The sequence below is a fragment of the Cibotium barometz genome, chromosome 13, assembly GCF_041138505.1.
Source record: "Cibotium barometz isolate CiBa-2024 chromosome 13, ASM4113850v1, whole genome shotgun sequence".
In the NCBI taxonomy this organism is placed as follows: domain Eukaryota; kingdom Viridiplantae; phylum Streptophyta; class Polypodiopsida; order Cyatheales; family Cibotiaceae; genus Cibotium; species Cibotium barometz.
This window is the reverse complement of record NC_141058.1, coordinates 18915515-18939527: the sequence shown is the minus strand read 5'-3', so window position 1 is coordinate 18939527 and position 24013 is coordinate 18915515. Positions and strand designations below refer to the sequence as shown.

Sequence of the window (24013 nt, the reverse complement as noted above, 5' to 3'; positions counted from 1 at the left end):
TAGTTCTTAGCACATATTTATCTGTATATTAAATGTGTAGGAGAACATTTATGGCCAGGTAGAGGGCAACAACTCTTAAGCTTACCTTTGGATAACTATAGAGGAATTCAAAAAACTGTATTAGGTGGCCAATTTAAGAACATATATTTATCGTTACATTTTGAATGTGCTAATAAGAGGGCACTAAATAGAGATGACAAAGAAATTGAACTGACATGAAAGCCAAAAACATGAAGTCACATCCACAGCCTTGTATGCATCATTAACAGCTGTATCACATACAGGCATTGAAGTTAAGTTGCATCAACCCCCAGAATGCAATGCATTGGTTTGTATTGAAAAAACATGCGAGTAAATTTAAGCCTAATCAAAGCCCTGATTAAAAAATGAGCGTCAGCACACTTGCCTGCTGAGTGGCTCAGCTCATCACAACCGATCCTACCCAAGAGGTCGTGGATTCAAGCCCTGACATGTAGGTTTCTGTGTGTGAGTGATGTAGCCTCTAGCTCGGCTACATCCCCTCAAAAGGGGGCTTTGGGGGGGGGGGGGGGGGGGGGCGCAGGCGGGAACACTGCTGAGCAGCAAGACATGGCACCCAAATCTTAGTAAGAGGGCTATAACAGAGACAGTAGGGAGTGCAGAAAATTGATTGCTGTGAACATATATGAATGATTTCCAAAGACAGAAAATATCATATACAAGAAAGGTCTCTTTTAATTTTTAGTAAGACAAGGTTTTGATATTGCCTAGTAACAATGTTCAAAGGTTGCTTTACAAATATATCTGGATTGCCCTCTTGGTGGGCATCCAAAAGAATTGGAGCTATAACCTTTGTCGGAGAAAGGGTCATTCCAAATTGAATAGAAAAGCCCATTGCATAAACAGTCAACACCTATGACACGGGATCCGAGGCGAATGTTTTAATATCCAATCTCATATCCGGTCCCATTCCACCTTGTTCCGAATACTCTTCAGGACAAGGCAATTTCAGCTCTGAGCAAAGAAAATTGATTATCCTTGCAGTTACTCCCCCTCGTGACAACTTGTTGACAGTAATTGCTAAGGCAAAATTGTGCTCTGGATAACAGAGGGCTGTAGAACCCCCTATCCCAGAATGTCCAAATGCAAAAAACTGTGGAGACTCATCAGTGCCTTCTCTTGAAGCATACCTACGAAAGCCTAAGCCGAAAGGTCCACTCTGAGAAAAATCATTGTACTCCTCTGTACCCAAAAATGCATGATGGATTTGGGGGTTCTTGAATATACTCTTTACAGAACATGAACCCCCATTGTAATGAGCAGATGAAACTTCAGAATTCCTACCTGAAAGCTTCCTTTCAAAGCTCTCTTCCTTGTCACTCAGTCTCCATCCTCTTCTCCTGCTTTTATTGTTCACATCCTTTGACTTGAAACTGGGAACTTGAGAATGGCTCCCCAATGGAGGCTGACTGGATGAAGTCTGAAGAGGAACATCACCAGCTGCAACGAGCATGGCGTAGTAGCGTGCCAATGCCCGAGCTGAAAAATGGCCATTGGCTGCCGGTATCACCGCTCTCCTGATGAACAACATGTTGAAGAGGACAGGCAGTGCGGCTATAACAGTGAAAAAATCTTCAATAGAACCATTTCCAGCCATCATTGCACCCAATCTTGGATGACTAGGTTGCCCACCATCACCAACACCATTCTTCAAGAAACCTTTTGCATGCTCAAATTCCTCCATGTCAAGAGTTAGTGAAGCAAGGCGAGACTCCACACCTGTAGATCAGTGTTCTATTAGCCACATTATAAGCAAAAGCTGAAGCAACCTTGTTCTTTGATCTCTGTCAACAAGATAGATGTGTAAAGACAAGCAACCTAAGTGCCTAACCAAAGAACAAGATATGTAGAGGAAGTGTATCAGCCTAGAAATCTAATACAAGACAGTGATAACACCCAGAGCATGCTTACCAGGAGGGATGCCAACATAAAACTCTCCTTCGACACCGAGGGTGTGAACAAATACTTCGTCCAGCAGCTCTTGGAATTTCTTCCCTGAAGCTCTCTGTTCTGGGCAGGAGTTAAAGGTTAGGGTTCTGTTTGATAGCAAGAACATACAATTAAACACAGAACAGTAGAATTCTCTTTCAGGTGGTACTGATGCAATTCAGGACACCTACCTCGATGATTCCACCACACAGCCACCCATACGTAAGAGCATGATATATTTGTTTTGCACCTGGTGACGAATCTGGTACAGCTACTGCAAGCTGTTTCAAGACCTCATCCCAATTGCACATTAGGAAAGGATCCTCCTTGAACTGATCAGATAGAGCATTGTGTAACCCAGCGGTGTGATTCAACACATGCGCAACCTGCACAAATAAATCAAAACTAAAGGACCATTTTGTACAAAACAGGAGAAAAAGGCCTCGCATATCCAAGCTCCCAAGAACATACCGTGCAGTCTTCTTTCCCATTTACAGAAAACTCCGGCCAAATGCTGGCTATCTTGTCATGCACTCTCACTGTTCTGGAAAAAGTAAGTAGTTATGTTGGTTAAGTCTAAAATTATTTCACTCATAAACTGTGCAAACCAAAAGGGAAAAAAAAAAGTTTTAAAGATGGTCTTTACGCAAGAAAATTCACTTGCGCAAGGACTACCATTTATAGTGAAGCCAGTGGCTTATGCATTTTCCTTGAAACTCGATATACAAGTGAGGACTCAACTAACCTGTGAGAGATGCACATTTAGTAGTGGTGCATGTGTTAGGGGGTTAGGAATAAATGCTTGGGGTGCACATACACACATGGTAATAAGTTTAAGGGTTAGAAAACTTAGTACACACACACTGATATTATAAGTGACACTTGGCATAAGTTAGGAGACTTTCTATATGCACTTGTGCAAAGGTTGTATTAGGAAACATTGATAATGGTTAATGTAATGTAATTATGTGGGCTAAATTTTACAAGTGGTATCACAGTTAGCATCACCATCATAGCTGCCAGGAGAGGCTAGAGGACTCGCCAGAAAACTGTCTTGTGTCCCACATAGACCTGAGTAACCACCCATCAGCACTGTTACCGCCTTGCAAAACCTGCCGCCACCCTTGCCCTGCTTCGCTCAGCCCGGTTGTGCCATCTAGCAGCGCCTGTCGCTGCTGCACATGTGCACTGCCCTCTGTCGCCTCTCAGCAGCGCCCAGCTGCCACCCGTCTAAAGTGTCCACAGCAGCACCACTATCAGTAGCTATGTGCCACCTTGTGTGCTGTGCCACCCACACAAGCTTGCTCAGCGCCACCAGCAGCCCCATTGTCTGCCTTGCGAGCTTTAGCCCCACAGCAGCGCTGCCAGACACAGAGTGGGAGGGGCTGCCAGGAGAAAGAAGAGCTGCCAGTGCCGCAGTGGAAGAGCTGCCACCCACCACCACTGAGTAGACACATCGGCATCGCCATGTCAGTAAATGGTGACCAGTGCCTTCTCTCGATTCGTGCATTCAGGAGCATCAAGCTCATTTTAGGGTGAACATCTCAGAACCTTTTTTTAAGTTTTATTTTCAGTATATCTTGACAAAGTGCCAAACAATGAAAGAGCGTGGTCAGGTCTATAAGTCCCGTACATGGTCATGGTCAGGAGTGCATGTCCCACACATGAAGTCAGTGCATGTCCCACATGTCTATGTAACCCTCTGGAATGATGTAGAGGTGTACCGGGCATTTATTAGGATTCCAGCCGGATGCACAGACACCAGTCTAGGTTCAGGAGACAGGCTTTAAGAGACTTGGGCATGGGCAGCCACGTGGGGCTTGTCCAAGAGCCATTAAGGGCCAGCAAAGGGCTAAACACCTAGCCCTAGGGCCATGCATTCTAGTAGTGGGCCAGCATAGAGGCGTGTCCAGCCAATCGTGAGCATCAGCATACGGGAGTTTTGGCATTTATTTGTCCAAGGAACGTGGCCAACAGCAGTTGCAATGGCCAACTGCAGCATTGGGAGGGTATATATACAGCCCTTCAGTCCAGTCCCTAAATCATCTCATGTTCTCTGCAAGTGCCAAGGTTCAAGGGCCTAGACAGCCAGAAGGAGGCAAAGGCAAGGTGGAAGGTGAAGTATCAAGGGTCATCTTCAGGCTGAGAGTTACCTCAGTCAAGTGAAGGTCTCCAAAGTCAGTTCAGTCCTGGTTATTTACAGCCAGTAATCAGTCATTCTACTCATTCAATAAAGCAAATACACCATGCATGGTGGGGGCCCTTCAAAAGGTATTTGGGACCCAACACTGTGAATTGTCTACACTCTTATTCTCATCACATTGTGCTGTACATCGTCAAAAACAAAGGTGCTGAAAATTATTTATCAAAGTATAGTCCTCGTCTGCAAGCTTCCGCTTATTCCAGTAGTATCAGAGCTTTGCCTTTTGGTGAAAAAAAATCAGCCAAGAAAAAAGGGGAAAAAAATCGCTGGTGTGGTATGTTTAAAGACACCAGAAGAACTCCCCCAATCTAGTGTGACTCATGCCCCTCAAAGAAAAGAACGGTTGGTTTTCACCCTCCAGAACGTGACCGGAAACATCTCCCACACTCATAGTGGATGGTTTGTTTGCGATCAGGAAGAACCTTGACCACTCCCACGTTAGTTGACCTCCAAGCATAGTCACTAGAAACGAGAAACGGGAACAAAAACATTCGAGCAATGGAAACGGGGAAATGAGTTTTTAGGGGTGGAAACGACCGTTTCCTGTGACAATATCACTTGGGAAACAAGAAACGGCCATGGAAACGGATGGGATCTTGAAACAAAGAAACGCATTTCTAGGGATTGAAATGGCCGTTTCTTGTGACTATGTCTCCAAGAGAACAACAAATCCACAAACAGACTGTCACTTCTACAGCAACGGCATCATGAGAGAAGAAGAGGATGGAAGAGGTGATCATTTCTCCAAGGCCTGGATCATAGCTTTCTGCTCAAGCAATTGATCTCCTTGTTGCTTCATGAGTTACATGAAATTTTGGAATATCAATTGCATTTGGTCCCCACTAAGAGTATTTCTCCATGAGTTCTCACCAAGATCCCTACCCAAGTTCCTACCTCTACTAACTCCAAAGAGTAGCAGGCCCATTCTCCACTTGAGTTGCAAATATGGGAGATGGAGCTTCGGATGAAGGCGGACTATGAAGCAATAGTTCTTGCCGCCAAGCAAGAAGCCCAAAGACGACACGTGGAACACGAGTGGTTCCTTGGAGCTTTGGACACAAGGGCAGTAACGGCGACTTCCTCAACTTATCTTCACGAGAAGGTGAACTTCAGTAAGTAAAATGGTAAACTCCATCCTACTGCTTTGTATGAACTTGGATTAATCAAATTGAAGCTTATTTTGCTGTTGGTAGAAAGCCAGATGTGGACAAGGTAGTGTTAGCTAGTTGCTACATTGAGGGTGAGGCCATTTCTTTGTGAATTCTTTGGGCTTAGGCCAATTCCCGTTTTGGAGTTACCAACTATGTATGGGATCAGTTCGTCTCACTGATCTCAAGAAGGGGTTTTTACCGCCTCATTATCTTGAGCGGCTTGAAGACGTGTTCAGGGGATTGCGGTAGAACGCGCAACCAGTTCTTCAATTTTCCAACAAATCACTCATTTGGCTTTACAGTCGAGAAAATCTAAGGATAAGAGAGGATAGCTCCTAAGACACACAGATCCAATGGAAAGTGCATATGTTTGAACTGTTGACCTTCAAACGAGCACTCGCGCTTGCACAAATTGCCGAAATGAAGTGCAATTGTGGAAAGCCCAAGACTTCCCAACCCGTATTGCCCAAGGCAACTACTACAAGTGGCAAGGACTAGAACCAATCACGGTCTACCCGCAGGACAGAGCATGGGAGCCTCTCACTCCAAGAACTCCACTAACGTGCCTAAACTTACTCCGAAAGCTCCAGCACACAAGACCGGTGGTAAGCTCAGCCAAGATAAGTAAACCTGGTATAAAAAGAGGGGCAATGCTTCTATTGTCATTATCATACAATAGGTCTTACTTCTAGGGCATATCCTAAGAAACCCCCTCCCCAGACCTCAACCCCAACGTCAATAGCTTTATTGGTGAGCTAGGCTCCCACACAGAACCCCCCACGATGTCTCTAGGTGTTCGGCTCCCAGTTCCATAGTCGGAGCCATTGTCAGTTGGGAGCTCGAAGATGAGCAAAAGGGCATCCATGACCCGGTGTATGAGCGCAACAAGTCACTCAAGACCTTTGGCTACAGAGGTGGCCAGAGAGTCATTGTCTTGTTTGATAGCACCAATACAAAGGATGTGATTACGAAACAGGCCGCTCTGCGGGCCCATTTCCCATGACTTCGATAAACAAGCACATAGAGGGACTTGGCACAGGTATATCCACAAGTATCAAGTTTGAGGCCCGTAGTAGTCATCCAAAGCACAAAATTTGTGCTAGAAAGAAAGTAGCATGACAAATGTGTTATATGTTCTAAGATTAAGAAGAGTTTGGTGTCTATTTTTTCTATTGCTAAACACAGTTTGTTGTGGAATTCAAGGACAAGAAATGCCTTCCCAAATATCTTTTTGAAGGATATCACATAAATAATTCTAGGACTTTATGTAATGGTTTGTATAGGTTGGATACCTATGACAACAACCACATCATGCATGCTTAATTACTTAAGCTATGCAAGCAGCTGAATGGTATGGTGGAAATTTCGGAAGTTTGATGCTTTTACATGGTGGAATGAATGCCCCACTTGGAGACAAAGGCTGCCTTTTGGGCAAAACGCATAGAATGATGGTTCAATGAGAGCTGATCGGAAGTTACAGTTCATACACAGTGATGTATGTTGGGTATTTCCAAGCTCATATCTATGTGTGTGTTTTTGAGTGTGAACACTCCCTATGCGTGCGTGCGTGCGTGCGTGTGTGTGTGTGTGTGAACTCTTAGAGTGGTTAAATATCTAGATATTATTTGGGTTTGACATAGGCAATGGTGTCATCACATAAGCCTTTAAGGCTATAAAAGCATTGTTCTGAAGGTTGTATAACATCACAATCTGCAATAAACCATCGTTGGGTCGTGCAATACTTTCTCTTTCTTGAACTTTGTCATCTCTCTCTCTCTCTCTCTCTCTCTAGCACTCTATACGTGTGTGGCATGGATACCTTCAATCCACCATAGCTTGGAATCTGCAACCCTAAGCCCTACAAATGGTATCAGAGCCCGGCTCTCTGGCTACTCCCACCTCCCACAACACCAACCTGATCTCAGCCTGCCCCCTCTCTCAGTCTTCTCCACCACCTGTCACAACTCCGCCCAGCTTGCAGCGATACTGTGCAGCCTGCCATCAACGCCTGCTCCGCCCCACCCAATGCGGCAACTTAAGTGCCCAGCTGACGGCACACCGCCATCTCTATTGCAGCGCTAGCCACGGACACTGATTGGACCCACCTGTTGGCCCAGCTCCACCAACAGACTGTTCTACTTCTGCACTCCTGCCTTGGCCCATTCTTTATCACCCACACTACGTTGACCGGCTGCACAATCATCGCCACCTGCTCCATCCCAATGGTGCTGCAGCTTACACCTCTACCAAGTGCTACCTGCACAGTAGCCGACCACCAAAGCTGGCACGCCATAAGAGGGCCCTTCGCTACTCTCGTCATCTCCCCATGATCTCAACCTGCACTTTCCATGCTATTATTTTAAAAATTTGGGGATTTTCAGAAATTGAGGAAAATTTGAAGTGCTTGCAATCATGAAAATCTGGGGCCTTTCCAAATCTAGGAAAGAAACTTCAAATTAGAAGCCCAACACACTGCTTGCAAACAGCATGGATATGTTCAGAAGTAGCACCACTTTTGAGAGGTTCTCTGGAGTCAACTTCCCTACATGGGAAACCAAGATCAAACTATTGTTGATGAGTGACGGGGTTTGGAATGTGGTCAAAGGCTCAAAACATAAGCCAAAAGAAGAAGAGGAAACTCCAGCAAAGTGCAGGTAAGACAAGAACAACAAGGCGCTCACACACATTGGCTTGGGACTAGCTGACAACCTCATCCATCATCTTGACCTGAACAAGCCGTCCAAAGAAGTATGGGAAAAACTTAAGAATTTGTTTGTTAACAAGATCAATAATTCCAAAGCTTTTCTCAAGCAAAAGTTTTTTAACATGAAAATAAAATATGTTCAAACTCTACAAGAACATCTGAGCAATCTAGGCTCAATTCTTCAACAACTCGCCGCCCTCAAGGCGAAACATGATGAGGACGATATGAAAGCATTTATTCTATCCAATATAGAAGGGATTCCAAAGTATGCAGAGACCCTCATTGTTCTCAAGGTGGCTCGTGAGATGTCATATCAAGATATGAACACCATCCTCATCAATGAGGATTGCGTCTCAGAGAGCTTGTGGACGCCTGAATTGCAGCAGACAAGACCTGCATGTCAAAGATGAAAGGCAAGGGAAAACCAAGCAGAACCAAAAAATGCACTTACTACTAAAAGCTTGCACACTCCATAGACAGATGCTTCAAGCGAATGGCCAAGGAACAAGCTGAAGATACTCTGAAGACAAATGCTTCAAACAAATGGCCAAGGAACAAGCTAAGATCGTGCAACTCTCGTAGTAGAAGACGAAGACGAAGACGAAGATGTAGCACAAACATCTATGACACCCGATGATAAGGAAGATTACGACTTGGCTTTCTAAAGTATTCTTGCATGAGTCAAGGGTTCTATGCCCGCCGCTATGTCCCCCGAAATCTGATAAATAATCTTGTGTGTTTCTCATGTAAGCAGTGTTTTCTATAAAAGGATCCTTGTTTACAACATATCCCTACTTAGGTTCGGGGGGGATTGCTTTGGGGAACTCATGTAGGCACAGTCACATGTTGGCAAGCTCTTATATCAATCCTGGCAAGAGAGTTTCAGGTGTTGGCACACTCCGATCTTTTATATCACATGTTGCAGTTCGGGGCCCAAATCGCATTGGTTATTGAAGGTCTTCTGAAGCATCTCCACCTTTGCTCCGAAAGGGGGTTTGTTGGATATTTCGAAACTCATATGTATGTGTGTTTTTTTGTGTGTGAACACTCCCTATGAGTGTGAGTGTGAACCCACTCTTAGAGTGGTTAAATATCTAGATAATATTTGGGTTTGACATAAGCAGTGATGTCATTCACATAAGCCTGTAAAGCTATAAAAGCATTGTACTTGGTAAAGATTGAATAATAAAACTGCAATAAACCATCATTGGGTCATGCAATACTTTCTCTTTCTTGATAATTATCATCTCTCTTGAAGTAGTAAAAAAGCAAAAGAATACACCAGTCAATAAAGTAGAGGTGATGAATGCTACATTGGAAGAGGAAGCCAAGAGATGGGCATGTGCCTTACATGTACGCGTAGTTGGGTGGGAAGATAGGGAAATCCCCAAGAGGATGCAAAAGCTCTTGCAACAAAAATTGGAGCCACTGATGTACCCATTACTGGAGCATGGCGAGTAGGCAGAGATGAAACCAGGGCGAAGATATTGATCATCAGGTTTGGTAACTTGGAGAAGAAGAAGGCCTTCCTCTCCAAAAGGATGGCCCTTAAGGGGGAAAAGATTTATTTGGATAAGCACCTTACACAAGCACAGATAGCACACCGGAAGGAACACATGCCACGTGTGTTTGAGGCAAGGAAAGAGGGGAAATGGGCGGTATACAGAGATGGCCGAGTCATCATACGGAGAGGAGGCCCGCTTGACGGTGCGCAGCCTATGAGACCTTGCAATTCACGGTGTGGAATTGCAACGGAGCCCTTAGAACAGATGCAAGATACTTTGAGGATACTTTCAGACACAGTGATATTGCTATGTATACGGAGACCCATCAGTGCACAAACAAGAGGCTTCCTGACGTGCGGGGTTATAGATGGGAATCAGTTTTCCGCCCTCAGCCACGCACAGTGGGAGGTACCAGAGAATCTGGAGGAGTGGAAATACTTTTCAGGGAGGAGCTTCATGAAGAGAGAGAGTGTGTGAGAGGGGCTGCCTTGGGCCCTTAAAGCCCCCGTCTAAAGACTCAAACCAGCAAAAATAATAATAATAATAATAATTTATTTATTTATTTTTTTGTTCACGCCTCAATCAGGCAGTCGTACGCCACGAACGCCTCGAACGCCTCTAACCGTTGGAGGCGCACCTCGTAACAACTATGCTAGGGAGTGCACATGGGTTGGTCATATACAAGGCTTATCGAGATGGCAAGGATCAGATGCTCTCACACACTGGAACTCTAAAGAGGGAGCGAGCACAGTGGACTACTTGATGGGATCTCCTTCATTGATACCTGATGTGCGGGGTTTCACGATTTCCATTCGGCCCATTGGCATAGCAGCCGATCATGCATACCTGAGTTTCACACTAGTAGGTAGATCCCCAAGAGATGGGCCAGCCACTCATCTACCTAGATACCCAAGATATCAGTTTACGCGTGAGACAGTTGGGGTTTACCGAGATGCAGTATCTAATGGCTTGTTCGCTTTAGACCCGCATAGCCCTCTGGACGAGATCACGAGAGGATTGGCAGGTGTACTACATGCATCCGCCTCATATGCGTTTCCCTGCACTATGATCCCTTCCACCCACCCTGCAGCATTGCCCCACAGAACAGTTGGTATGATGATGAATGTCGTGAGACACGAGCACAGCTACAACGTGAGATTGCCATTGGGACTCACACGCATAGACAGGCCAGGATGATCTTTCGGCACCTTGTGCGGAGGAAGAAACGAGCCTATCTAGCTAAGCTAGAGGAGGAGATCTACCAACTCTTCCTTCCTGGGGAAGGACAGCAAGAGGGCATGGCAAATGTTTCAGGAGAGACAGCCTGGTACTCCGATTACTGCACCTGAGGCATGGCATACTTATGCTAGAGAGCTATATGATGCACCAGGACAGCCCCCCACCCCCCTCTACTGGGAGCTAGACCGGCTAGCAGCACCTTTTTTACTATGCGGATGGTGCTAGATGCGATAGAAGGGTTACAAAATGGAAAGGCACAGGATCATGATGGGCTAGTTGGAGAGCCCTTCTCATATGCACGCGACACTTTGGCTCCGCTCATCGTACATGTGTTTAATCCTGCCATTTGTGAGGTTTCCCTGCAAGCTGGATAGAGCATATCATTGTAACACTCTTTAAGAGTGGGGATCCCATGGTACCAGGCAACTACAGGACGATCATGATTGGTCATTACTTGGCCAAACTATATGGCTCTATATTGGGGTCGGAGCTGAGCCACTGGGTAGAGAGGCATGGTCATTGAGCACATGGACAGGCCGGCTTCAGGAGAGGATTTACTACCTTAGATCACATACTGACACTTCGGGCACTTATTGAAGAGGGTAGGGCACAGAAGAGAAGGATATACTACTGCTTTGTGGAGTTCCGCAAAGCCTTCGATACCGTACCACGTGCTAGGCTTATGCACAGATTGCATGACATTGAGGTACCCGAGGATATGCAGTGGGGGATATATGCTTTGTATGAGTCTGTTGACAGGCAGAGTCTGAGCTCCAGGCGGACTATCCGATATGGTGACCAGCATGATAGGGGTGAAGCAGGGATGCCCGCTATCACCCACCCTCTTTGGACTGTACATTGATGCGGTCTCTGATTATGTAGACAGATTGGGAGGCCAAGGGCATGCCTGGCAGGGGTGTTGATACCCATCTTGTTATATGCTGATGATATTGTTCTAATCTCAGACTCTCCGGAGGGATTACAAAGACACCTCGATGCATTACAGGCTTTCTGTGCGGATAGAGATCTGACAGTGAACCTTGGGAAAACCAAGGTTATGGTGTTTAACACCACACAGGCATGGGTGACGAGATTGGAGCCTCAGTTCACTTTCCGAGAGGAGCCGGTTGAGTACGTCAAGTCATATGTCTACTTGGGAGTTACTTTCACAGGACCTCGTTTCTCCCTGAAGGAGGCAGCAGCAGCTAGATTAGCTCAAGGGCATGCAGCCTTGGGGGCACTTGAGGGGCACTGTGCACACATACAGTTTCAGGAGCCACTCACCAAATTGTGGCTATTTGATACGCTTGTCACACCGACCCTCCTGTACGGAGCTCCAATTTGGAGGCCCAGCGTACATCACAGATCTCAGAGAGAGACGGATGAGGGATGGAGGCAAATGGAGAGACCACAGATTATGATGATTGCCCACATGATTCGGAGCAAATCATCAGTACCACATGAGATTGTTCGGGCTGAGCTGGGTGACGCACCAATAGTGACCGAGGCCCTATTCCAAGCAGTTACCTTTTTACAGCGGCTATGGGAGCTCCCTCAACAGAGGTACTCCCGATTCACATTGACCTCATCCATACAATTGGCAGAGGATGGAGATACTCATTGCTAGTACACTCAAATGAGATCATGGTTTGACCTACAGGGTTTGCAGACAGAGGCACTACCACCCTTTCAGTACAGTCTGAATTGTCCATTTTTGGATCTCACCCGCTCAGAGTAAAACCGCGTGATTAGGATGGATATCATCAGAGTGGACACAGAGAGGACATGGATTAGCCCCCTTGAGCCCTTAGGCACGAATATGGCTCATTACAAGAGCCATTTTCTACACATCTCACCAGATGATTTTATCACCCGTCCGACGTACATGGATGTACACCTATCACATGGTATACGTTGTGCCATTGGACAGATCTGGACCTCATCACACCAGCTACGGATTGAGACAGGGCGATATGTGCATCAGATCTTGGATGACCACATTTGTCACCTATGCTACCAGGAGGTAGAGACAGAGGAGCACTACATTTGCCGATGTATAGTCTATTATAAGATCCGAGGGAGATATCACTGCCTCTTCCAAGAGGGTTTTGGGCCGTTATGCAGGGTCATGGAGTTAAGGATCACAGATGCCTGGGATTGTTCCTACTTGAGCTTAGGAGACACAGAGAGACCCTCTTGGCAGACAGGAGACCGAGCCATGATGTACCTAGACAGAGGACCAGCACCAGCAACCCAGCCCACAGACCTCCTGATACCTTCTCCATTGGGCCATCAGGGCACCGACCACGCTCCCAAGGAGTCACCACTAATAGAGCAATCATCTTATGTCGTGCTTGTCGGCCACGCCCACCAGGATCCCGACCACGGCATCCTCACCATCGCCAGATCAGAGCCATTATTGCTCGGCATCGGAGGTGCCTACCTCGCTTCTACGACCTCTCCATTCTAGACAGCCCCATGGCGGAGATACCTGATCTAAGGAGAGGGCAACACTTCAACTGATCAGCATACATGGATCTACCTGATATACATTTTCCAGTATTTTCTACTCAGTATCATCTCGGAGTCTTACAATTCTGTTTTTATAACTGTAAGACAATCAATTTATTGTACTTTTTAGTCTCATTTAGTTGTTCTCTTGATGAGACACCAACTTCAGATGTACTCTCAGTTTTGGTCTCATAGGCCATTATGGCCTCTCATTTCATTTCATTTCATTTCTCTCTCTCAATATATGTTTCTTTCTTTCTTTCTAGTACTCTCTATGTGTGCAGGTGTGCAGCATGGATACCGCTGGATTCTTGTATCTGCACTCTAAGTGTGATCTATGGTCAGAACCACGTTTACAAACTGGAGACAGCTTAACAATGGCAACAACATCAGGAAACTTGCCTTGTTTACTTACCCTTGGTCTAACAGCCAGTGAACAAGCCCTGCAGTGACACCTTTTGTAGCTGAAAACACTGGAAACAAGCTGTCATGTTGAACGAACCGGGGATCGTACCTCCCAAGGTATCCAGCTGCAGTATCTATGATGACTTGATCGTTTTGGTAAGCACAAACCTAAAATTTCAGTTGTGAGGATCAGTATAGCTTACACATGGATGCAAGGAGTATAGATATCAGGCCTGTGGTATTATGTACTAGTACCCGACATTAAGGACATACCTGAATGCCAAGAATTTTATTCTGCTGTCCCAATTCCAGCAAAAGCTTCTGTAACTTGCTTTCTACATCAGAGTGTACAGGGCCGCTACGAATCCAGGTACTAGCATCTAAGCCTGAGCCAGGTTTAAGGGCATGTTCACTGTGGCAAACTTGAAGTAATTTAGTGAATGAAATGAGAACTTGCAGATCAATCTGTGGACACCCCCATTCAAAAGTGAAAGATACTAGAAATTGCATCAGACAATATGCTAGTTCCAGTATAAGGTCCCCTATAAAGAACCAGCATTTCAATCTTGACCTGGCTTACCTCCATAAAGCTGTCTCTGCAAATGGCCTCATAATATCTAGATAAACCACACGGGCACCAAGCATTGATGACAAGCCTGCAACTCAGAAAAACACAAACACATCTTAACTTGGCATATCTGCAGGACGAGTGAATAGATTCCAATGCAGCATTCAAAGTGCCTAAAATGTTAGGAACACAAAGGACCCTTCATCGTCTGAGAGGTGCAGAACCATATATGGTGACCCACAATCACTGACCACTGCATCTGTCACCCATGTGAATTAGGGGAAACAGTAACAAAGGACGACTACCTTTTCAGGTACCTTGTCTACTATAAGATACACATTACATCATTCTCGCCCCCCACGTCTCTGGACCTCTAATAAAATTTAAGTATACTATAATAACATATGCCTGGGCCCGCTACTTCCTCAAGGCGGAGGTTGACACTCCTAGGAAGACCACTGATCAGCCATAGACTCAAACTCCTTTCGGCATGGAGAGAATGGCAAGAAGCAGAGCGAGTTGGGGAAACAGACCAGCCCAAACTATAAAGCAAGTGTGTTTTTCTTGGTTGTCCTTACAGCAACCAGTCTTCTCTTAGTAATCTTGAATTTCTTAGTATTCATTGGAAATCAACCAACTTACTACAATTCACGAAGAACGTCTTCATGGACTTGCAATTGAAACATCTTGTGTCTAAAACTAAATTAACACCTTTTCACAAGTGCACCTAGAAGTCAGTTTGAAGAGAATGATATGTACTTTTACTGGGGTATGAAGGTAAGAAGAATAAACCTCGTAAAAGATTCAACACTCTCATGAAAAAAATGGCATCGCCCGGGAATGCATCCACCTGAAAAGAGTGCATTTTCATGCCAAAAATCAGCACTATTGCCTTCCAAAAATCCTCAAGCAGCACAAACACTGAAATATTGTCTCCGTGTGTTACAACTTTTCAGTCGCAAACAGCTGTATACAAAAACTTAAAGAGAGCCCATGCACTTTGCACAAACACTAACATAGTGTCTCCGTGTGTTACAATTTTTCAGTCCCAAACAGTTATGTACAAAAATTTAAAGATAGCCCACACACCTGAGTCATCCCATGTTTTGAAACTATAGCTGGATTTCAACTGGAAAATACATATTGAAAATATATAGATGGTGGGCCGGATCCCTTGCCTAAAGTACACACACGTAGGAAATAGCCTACGGAAGGCTAGAAACGAACAGATCTGTGGAAGACCTCAAAAACCTAACCTAAGAGTGACTAGTAACTAAGAAGTGGCCATGTGAAGAAAATCTTACTGGCCCTGGCAGTCCCATGCAGCAGGCTATTAGGTAGAAAATCTCATGACTCTCCCCTACTCGTAAGACTAAAACTATGAGAGTGATCCCATGTGCTAGATAGTCACTGTACAGCACCGATCAAATGTCCCCACAAACGATCACCCTAGCACTCCTGAGCCACCACATCACCATTCATCTACTGCTCTAAAATCATGAAAGGAGAGAAAGACGAAGTGTAGTAACTTCCCCCTCTTATAAATGAAATTGAACCATGCACTTGTACTCACCAAACGTAATGGGAGAGCAAAAAGTATTAACGCACTATGGCATAGGTTCCAAAGAGAGTGGCATTCACCATCAGTAAACTTGCATCATGTGCCCAACATGAGAAATTCCTGCCCAACATGGGGAATTGCTGAAAAGCTCTAATGCTAGTTAAACAAGAGAACATCCACACGTGTGTCCTTTTACATGCACCTTCTCACTTCTTAACTCCTACAGCCCTTCTGGAGACCTCTACCACTCATATTCAGATAATACCAAAAAAAAAAAAAGGTGGTAACATAGTGAACGCATACAGGATTGCGATGTGAACTTTTTTTGCTCTTGCTGCTGTTTTCCTGTTTCATTCTCTCTTGGAGACGCTTCATGCGCTTTTCAGATTCTTTGGAATGCACCTTGAAATCTTCCTGCCCATATATCCGAAAACCAAAGTCTATAAAATTGCCAAAAAAACTTCTTGATTTCACGTTTACACACTCACACACACACACAATATATATATATATATATATATATATATATATATATATATTGTGTGTGTGTGTGTGTGTAAATGTGTGTGTGTGTGTGTGTGTGTGTGTGTGTGTGTGTGTGTGTGTGTGAAAAGAGATGTTAATGTTCAGACAGAAAACTTACGACTGACTCCTTGGCAGGAGTGGCACGGCGAAAGAAGTAATTTGTGATTTCCATGGCATCCTCCGGCATGTCTAAACGCAATGTCAACCCCATCTCAGAAAAAGCTGATAACAAAGCCGCATGGTCCCCCTGCACACATCAATAATATACTGTAATGCTTTCCCATCTCAAGCAAAGATTGCAAGATCTTCAAAATAGCAAATGAACCCAGGGTATGAAATCCACCAATCAGGAAACCATTCAAAAATCACCTCAATATAGCAAAGATAAACAGCTCTATTGTTGACAACCGCCCAAAAACTAGGTCTGAAATATTGGTCCACGGGCATGGGGTAAAAAAAGATTTTTTAGATTGGAGTGTGTCAAACCCTTTCTGTTTTGCATACAGCCACCTCTCAAGATTACACTTATAATGAGTACCCAAAAGGATCAGCTAACACTCACATATCTTAGCACCCAGAATACTCACTCTTTTTTTTTTTTAATCTTCTGTCATACTTGGAACTGTTTCTGCAAGTTCTCAATTTCTTCCAACTGATCTCTCAATCTTTTCATCTTTATAGTGCTCATTTTCCAGATGTCGTTTTGGAATTCCAAACTATTAGAAGAAAGGTCTCTTACCGCCAAGGGCATTGGAACTACTTAAATAAAATGCCACCATTTGGAAATGAATGAATACCCACGCAACTTAGCTTTTCAGCAAAAAGAACTGTGAGATTCTTGAGATAAACTACAGAGCCCAGGATCACTTAAAAAGGTTGTTTTCCATGGAGGCAAGATTAAAAGGGGCCTCTAAGCACATCTACAAGAAACTCTCAACAAGGGTAGGAATGGGTGGTGTAGATTATCATGTGCTGCATTTGTTTCACCTCTGATACATTACACAAGCTATTCCTCGGAAAAAGGGCAATTGATTTGTAGATATTGTTAGTACTGAATACTTTCATAATTTGTCCTGGATGAGAAGTTCAGATGAGCTTTATTTCGTCTACTCAAGATTGGTTCAGGTGGGATCCTAGAGCATGGATCTGGAGTAAGACCAAGACCCTGCCCCATTTGACTTACACATATCTTGCAGGATTTCTCTGTTAGTATAAGTCTTCTGCAGTATCCCAAAACATTTGTCTCATATATTTGGACCACCTAGAAGTATTTCCTTGGAAGAAAAAACGTCTTGTATTACAATCAATTAAAGAGTCTAAAGGAAAATACAGATTTTCTTCTTGTGAGGAGAAAGCAGGGAGGGGGAAGGGGCCTATGTGGTATTGAAACCCAATGATGGCGTTGGATGTTCATGAATCTCTAACTTAATTGGTTGATTTCTGTTAAAAAAGATTTTACTGCAGCTAGTACGCTTTTACATTAAAAATGACAAAATTCAACTGGAATATTCTCTCTCAATAGGAGGCTGTTGTAGGAAAGCATGAGAAGCAGGGAGTTGGATCTTTTTTTAAGCACTTAAATAATATTGCAACACAACATATGCACACAAATTTTTCTTGAAACATTGGCTTTCAAAGTTCCAAGGCCGGAGAGCTACAGTCTAATCTACAACTTCATCACAGAAAACACACGAGACGTGATTGAAACCGTTGACTGGAGTTACAGTCTCAAAACAAGAACTTAAGTCACAAACATCCACACAACAGAATTTGGATCTTAGCATCAATCAAACCAGCTACTTACCTCGGCAGCTGCTAGAAGCATCTTGGCAAGTCCCTGCTTCATTGTGGTTGACAAATCCTTGGTTAAACCAAAATCCAAGAGAATAGGTTGAAATGGTGGTTCCTTGCTCACAAGAAAGTTACCTAACAGTTTAGGAACTAATCAGCAAAACTTATAAACAAAGTCTTTGCAGAACAGAAGCCTATAGATCAAGATGACACGTTTCACAGCAGATAATAAATCAATCATATGAAGGGTATACCTGGATGTGGATCCCCATTGAAAAAACCATCAACATAAATTTGGTGTGCATAAGAGCGAGTTATAGTCTCCACTAAGGCTTGCTTATCAACACCAAGATCATCTAGGGCAGCTATATCATTGAGACGGACTCCATCCATGTATTGTAAAACAAGGACCTTTTCTGTAGACTGAAGTCAACAAAAGGGCCTTCACTATCAAGGGAGATCAATTTATGCATGAATCAATGTATAATTTCTGGTATCACAACTAACCTGAATGACTTCAGGGACCAAAACATCAACTCGGCTTATTGGCATATCACCAGCATGTTTGCCATCATGATTTAGATTTCTTGCCACTCTGCGTGTATTTTCTGTAATAAAAACAGAACAAAATCCCAATCATAAGAGAACTATTAACATTGTAAATCAGCATATTTGATCTGAACCAGTCTTTTTATTGAGCCATATTCAAAATAAGATACACTTTCACGCTACGAGCAACCAAGCTCCATGATTCCTGATAGTTGAAACCCCCCCTGCTCGTGCCTTCGTCCCGCCTGCTCGCGCCGTCGTCCCCCCCTCCTGCCGTGCCCGCCCCCCTTTCGCACCCGTCTGCCCCCCCTTTCGCGCCCGCCTGCCCCCCGCCCCCTTCCGCACCCCCCCCCCTTTCGGTCCCGTCCACATCCCGCCCCCTGCCCGCCTGCCCCCCCTCTCGCGTCCGCCTGCCCCTTTCGTGCCCGCCTGCCCCCCCCTTTCGTGCCCGTCTGCCCGCCCGCCCTCGCCCTTTCCCCGCCCCCCCCCTTCGCGCCCTTCCCGCCCCCCTCTCGCGCCCTTCCGCTCCCGCTTCCCCCCCCCCCCCCTTTCGGTCTCTCCCTCCCCGCTCCGCGCTTCCCCCCCGTCCCGCTTCGCCCTCGACTCAGCTTCATACTCTGATGGAGGCCCCTCCCGCCCCACCTCAGAGGGACTCTTTCGCAGCCCCCTCACCCGCCCCTTAGGATACCCCCATCAGGCTTTCTCTTTTGCCAGAAGAGGAAGCGAGCCTAACCGCAGAGGTGGAACGCCTCCAGGCACATTCCACCATCTGCCGTATAGTTGGCACCCGCCCCAGCAGAGGGGAGATCCGGGATCTTCTCCAGGCCCGCCTTCTTGCAGATGTGGGCAAGATCCTGGACGATCAGTTACTGGGCCGCGGCCATTACCAGATTGAGTTTGAGACAGCCCAGAGCGTGGCCCAGGTCCTAGCCATGAGTCCCCTTGACAATACAAATTCAGATGCATGGGATTAAGTGCCATGACTTGAGTCATTATATGATGCCCATGTACGTTTGTCCCCCCCTAACTAGCCAAGAAAGAGCACACTTTGAAGAAAAGGATATCAATGCTTGTTCTTAAGTTCAAGTACCGCCTCAAAACCAATAGCTAAAATATTTTTATCCTACTTAGCATATTTCAAACACCTCTCAATGCGTTTCTTATTGGACAAAAGGAGTACCATACTCCAACATTTTTGCAAACTCATCATCCCCAATATTTGAGTAACCATGTGCATCACCCTTCATTAGCATGTCAAATATAACATCTTGGGCCATTGTTGTTTGCAACTGCTTTGTTGTAGTTAGCGAAAGGATTAAGAGTGACACTACTATTCACCTTCTCAGACATTGGCAACATGATTTCGACCCAGCAGCAGCGGCCGAACAGGGAGAGCGCCTATTCCATGTCACAGTTTGCTTTCCTGGACTTCGCCGCGAGTACCTTCCGCTTCTCTCCAGGATAGGATCATTGGTGGGCTCGGTGCTTGAGACTGGCCCCACAGCAGCTTCAGTGGTGGCTAGAGCAACGGGCCTGCCTTCGGTCAGAGTTTTGGTTCCTGACATCTCCTCCCTTCCGAAGGTCATTCAGTTACCTAGGATGGGGGGGGGGATGAATCGATCAGAGAGTGGAGTTTTCGGGGCTCCCGAACTAGTGTTTTATATGCAGGCAGGTCTGCCACCTGGCCAAAGCCTGCCCTTGCAGGAGACCCTGACCTTCACCACAGCAGCAGACCTCCGATGGCCCATCCACAAATGCGGCTCGGCAAGCAGCCTCCGGAACACCTGCTCAGCCCACAGAACCTTTGATTGGCAGCCTGGATAGGGGCGCCGTAGAGGGAGACAGCCACAGCAGCATGCCCCGAGACCGACGCAGCGGCAGACACAGCCTCAGCATCACTGGGTTTTAGTGAGGAACAGCTTTGCTCCCCTCCAGGAGGAGACCCCAGCGCAGACTGAGGATCAGGAGATGCCAACGCCCCCCCCCCCCACCTCCACCCCCCCCCCCTCCCCCGTCCCCCCCTCCCGCCTCGCTTCCACCCTCGCCTCCTCCCATACCCGCTCCCGCATTTTCAGCATCTCCTTCCCCACCCCCTTCTCCCCCCCCTCCTCCCCCTCCGCTCGCCTCAGCTCCCCGAGAGGCACTCGCAGTGCCCTGGCGCTCACCTGTGTTGGGTGTTGGACTCACACTCACACACACAAACCTGCACATTAGGGTTAGGTGTAGGGTAGAGAAGCTCACACACAGAAATGAGAGAGAGAGAGAGAGAGAGAGAGAGAGCCAAAAGTGTGGTATCCACAAAATGCAAGTCAACCCTTGCATGTATGCCACATCCATATAATATAGAAGTACAAAATATTATATGTTAGAGTGTGCTTTCACACTTGATGTCCAAGGGAAAAAACCACATGGGAAAAAGTGCCCTTGGTTAAGCCCTGTTCACACATAGCACTACCATAAGTGAGCATATGCCTACAAATCCCCCCTGTAGTGAAAGTGTGAACCTGTACAAGGTAGCAGATCACTCTCTGTATGAGAGTAAGCCCAAAGCTTTACGGAAATCTTCAAACTTTTCTCGAGGTAAAGCCTTTGTGAATAGATCTGCAACATTATCCTGTGTAGGGCAATAAGATAAACTGATCTCCCCTGCATGTAGCCTCTCTCTGACATAGTGATAATGAATCTCTATGTGCTTGGTACGTGCATGAAATACTGGATTTCGTGCCACGGCCATAGCACTCTGGCTATCAGTGAGAATGGTGGTGGGTGTCTGCTGACACTCACGAAGATCAGCCAATAGTCTCCTCAACCATACACAATCTACTGTAGCTATAAAGACTGCCCTGTACTCAGCCTCACAAGTAGATGTAGCAACAGTGGGTTGCTTTTTACTCAACCAAGATATGCATGAACTGCCAAGAAAAAAACAATTCCCACTGGTGGATTGCCTGGTATTATAATCACCAGCCCAATCTGAATCATTGTATGCATAAAGCTGCAAGCTGCTCCCCACCCCCCACCCCCCCCCCCCCCGCGGGATAGAACAAACCAAGATCCAGGGTACCCTTAAGATAGCGAAAAATGCGTTTGACTGCTTGCCAATGCTTTGTGCCTGGGCTGTGCATGAATTTGCTCAACAAAGACACTCCAAAAGATATGTCTGGCCTCGTGTTACACAAGTAAATGAGGCATCCCACTGCCTGGCTGTAAATGCCGGCCTCAAAAGGCTCTCCAATATCATGCATAGTAAGCCGTACACCTGGTTCTACCGGAGTAGAAATGGGCTTACATTCATCCATGTGAAACCTTTTTAGCAAACTTTTTATGTACTTAGTTTGCTGCATAACAATGCCATCATCTGTATGCATAAACTGTATGCCGAGATAGTAGTGTAAAGGCCCCAAATCTGACATATCAAATTCAGCTTTCAAATCAGCTTTGAAATCTGAAATTTGTGCTTTGCTTGTACCTGTGAGCATGTCATCTACATACAAGATGACTATGAGAATATCGGCATCGGTTTTCTTCACATACAATGTGCTTTCAGCTGGACTATTCTCATAACCTTGGCTGGTTAGATGAGCATGTATCTTATCATACCAAGCTCTTGGAGCTTGCTTTAACCCATACAATGCTTTGTGCAACCTGCATACTTTATGTTCCTCACCAGGAACTACAAAACCAATGGGCTGATTTACATATACTTCCTCCTGTAAATCCCCATTTAAGAAAGCAGTTTTGATATCCAATTGATGCACTTTCCATCCTTTATGGGCAGCCAATGCAATCACTGATCTTATTGTGGTCATTCTCGAAGTAGGAGCAAAAGTCTCTTCATAATCTATTCCCTTTTTCTGGGAGTAGCCTTTAGCCACAAGTCTTGCTTTGTACCTATCAATAGTACCATCAGACTTTCTTTTGACTTTGTACACCCACTTTGTTCCAATTACATGCTTGCCTTTAGGCAATTCCACAAGATCCCATGTATTGTTCTTCATGATAGAAGAAATTTCAGCTTGCATAGCTTGCAACCAATGCTCATTCTCATGTGCTTCTTCATAAGAAGAAGGCTCTTCTGAATCAAAGAGACCACCCATACCCATTGCGAATGCAGACTCCCCACGATGTACATTCAAAGCATGGCTGGAACTAGCCCTTGTTCTACCTGTGAGTGGAGCTGCAAGTTTGCTTTCTTGCAAAGTTTTTAGCAACCATCTTGGCACTGACTTGGCTGTGTCTATGGCTGTTTGCTCTTCCCTGACAAGATCTTCCACTTCTTCCATAGAAGGGTGCTGAATGGCTGGCTGGTCCACATGTTCTACATGTGGATTTTCTTGTGTAGGGGCTGGCTGATCTGAATCCCCCCTAACTGCAATGGGTAAAAGTCCATCAAACATGTCCTGTAAGCCTGTATCATTGCTTTTATACAAGCTGTACATGGGCTGTTCTGAATTTTCAGCAAATACCACATCTCCACTGACAAAAATCCTTCGTGTAGTTGGATTATAAAGACAGTATCCTTTGCTTTCATTGCTGTAGCCCACAAAAATGCATTTAATTGCTTTGTCATCTAGCTTTGTTCGGAGTTGTTCTGGCACATGTGCATATGCCAAACACCCAAATGTACGCATATAATCCACTGTTGGCTTTTGGCTATACCAAGCCTCAAATGGTGTTATGGTTTTCAAAGCTTTTGTTGGACACCTGTTCAACACATGAGTTGCACACATTATAGCTTCCATCCAAAATTTGAGGCAACTTTTGTGCTTTCACCATGCATCTTGCCATCTCCATGAGAGATCTATTTTTCCTTTCAGCTACACCATTCTGCTGCGGTGTATAAGGCACAGTACATTGGTGTTTGATGCCCTTTTGAAGCATATAATCTTTGAATGCATTTGACATGTATTCTCCACCTCTATCTGAGCGGAGTGTTTGGACTTTACATGCACACATATTTTCAGCCATTGCTACAAAGTGTCGAAAGCATGTAAACACATCTGCTTTTGCTTTCAAAGGGTAAGCCCAAGCAAACCTGGAGTAGTCATCAATGAATGTGACAAAGTAAAGATGCCCCCCTATGGATGGTGTCCGCATTGGACCACATACATCACTATGTATGAGCTGTAATTTACTTTCAGCTCTAACAGCTCCATCTTTGGGGAATGGTTTTCGTTGCATCTTTCCCAAAATACACCCCTCACATACATGTCTTGGTGGAGACTCAAGAGGCGGCATATTATCAACCATATGATGCTTCTGCAAAAGCATCAAACTCTGAAAATTTACATGCCCAAACGAGCATGCCATAGCTCTGCATCATGCATAGCAGG

At 45.3% G+C, this 24013-nt stretch overlaps 1 protein-coding gene across 2 annotated transcripts in view; it reads right to left on the bottom strand.

Annotated features, from left to right (window-relative positions):
• Positions 1-696: 696 nt before the first annotated feature.
• The window catches only part of LOC147632450 (ABC1 family protein), a 97596-nt gene continuing 74279 nt past the window's right edge, over positions 697-24013 (bottom strand). Inside the window, exons 7-19 of one of the 2 annotated variants that reach the window (XM_086807281.1) lie at positions 18639-18739; positions 18386-18554; positions 18145-18266; positions 16459-16587; positions 16119-16229; positions 15047-15104; positions 14267-14342; positions 13960-14098; positions 13697-13854; positions 2440-2512; positions 2160-2354; positions 1951-2049; positions 697-1758 (exon numbers count right to left, since the gene is read on the bottom strand). In XM_086807281.1, the coding sequence (XP_086663407.1) occupies positions 1732-1758; positions 1951-2049; positions 2160-2354; positions 2440-2512; positions 13697-13854; positions 13960-14098; positions 14267-14342; positions 15047-15104; positions 16119-16229; positions 16459-16587; positions 18145-18266; positions 18386-18554; positions 18639-18739 (1457 nt within the window). In that variant the 3' untranslated portion in view covers positions 697-1731. The remainder of the gene's footprint in view (positions 1759-1950; positions 2050-2159; positions 2355-2439; positions 2513-13696; positions 13855-13959; positions 14099-14266; positions 14343-15046; positions 15105-16118; positions 16230-16458; positions 16588-18144; positions 18267-18385; positions 18555-18638; positions 18740-24013) is intronic. The other variant, XM_086807280.1, reaches the window with a different exon arrangement.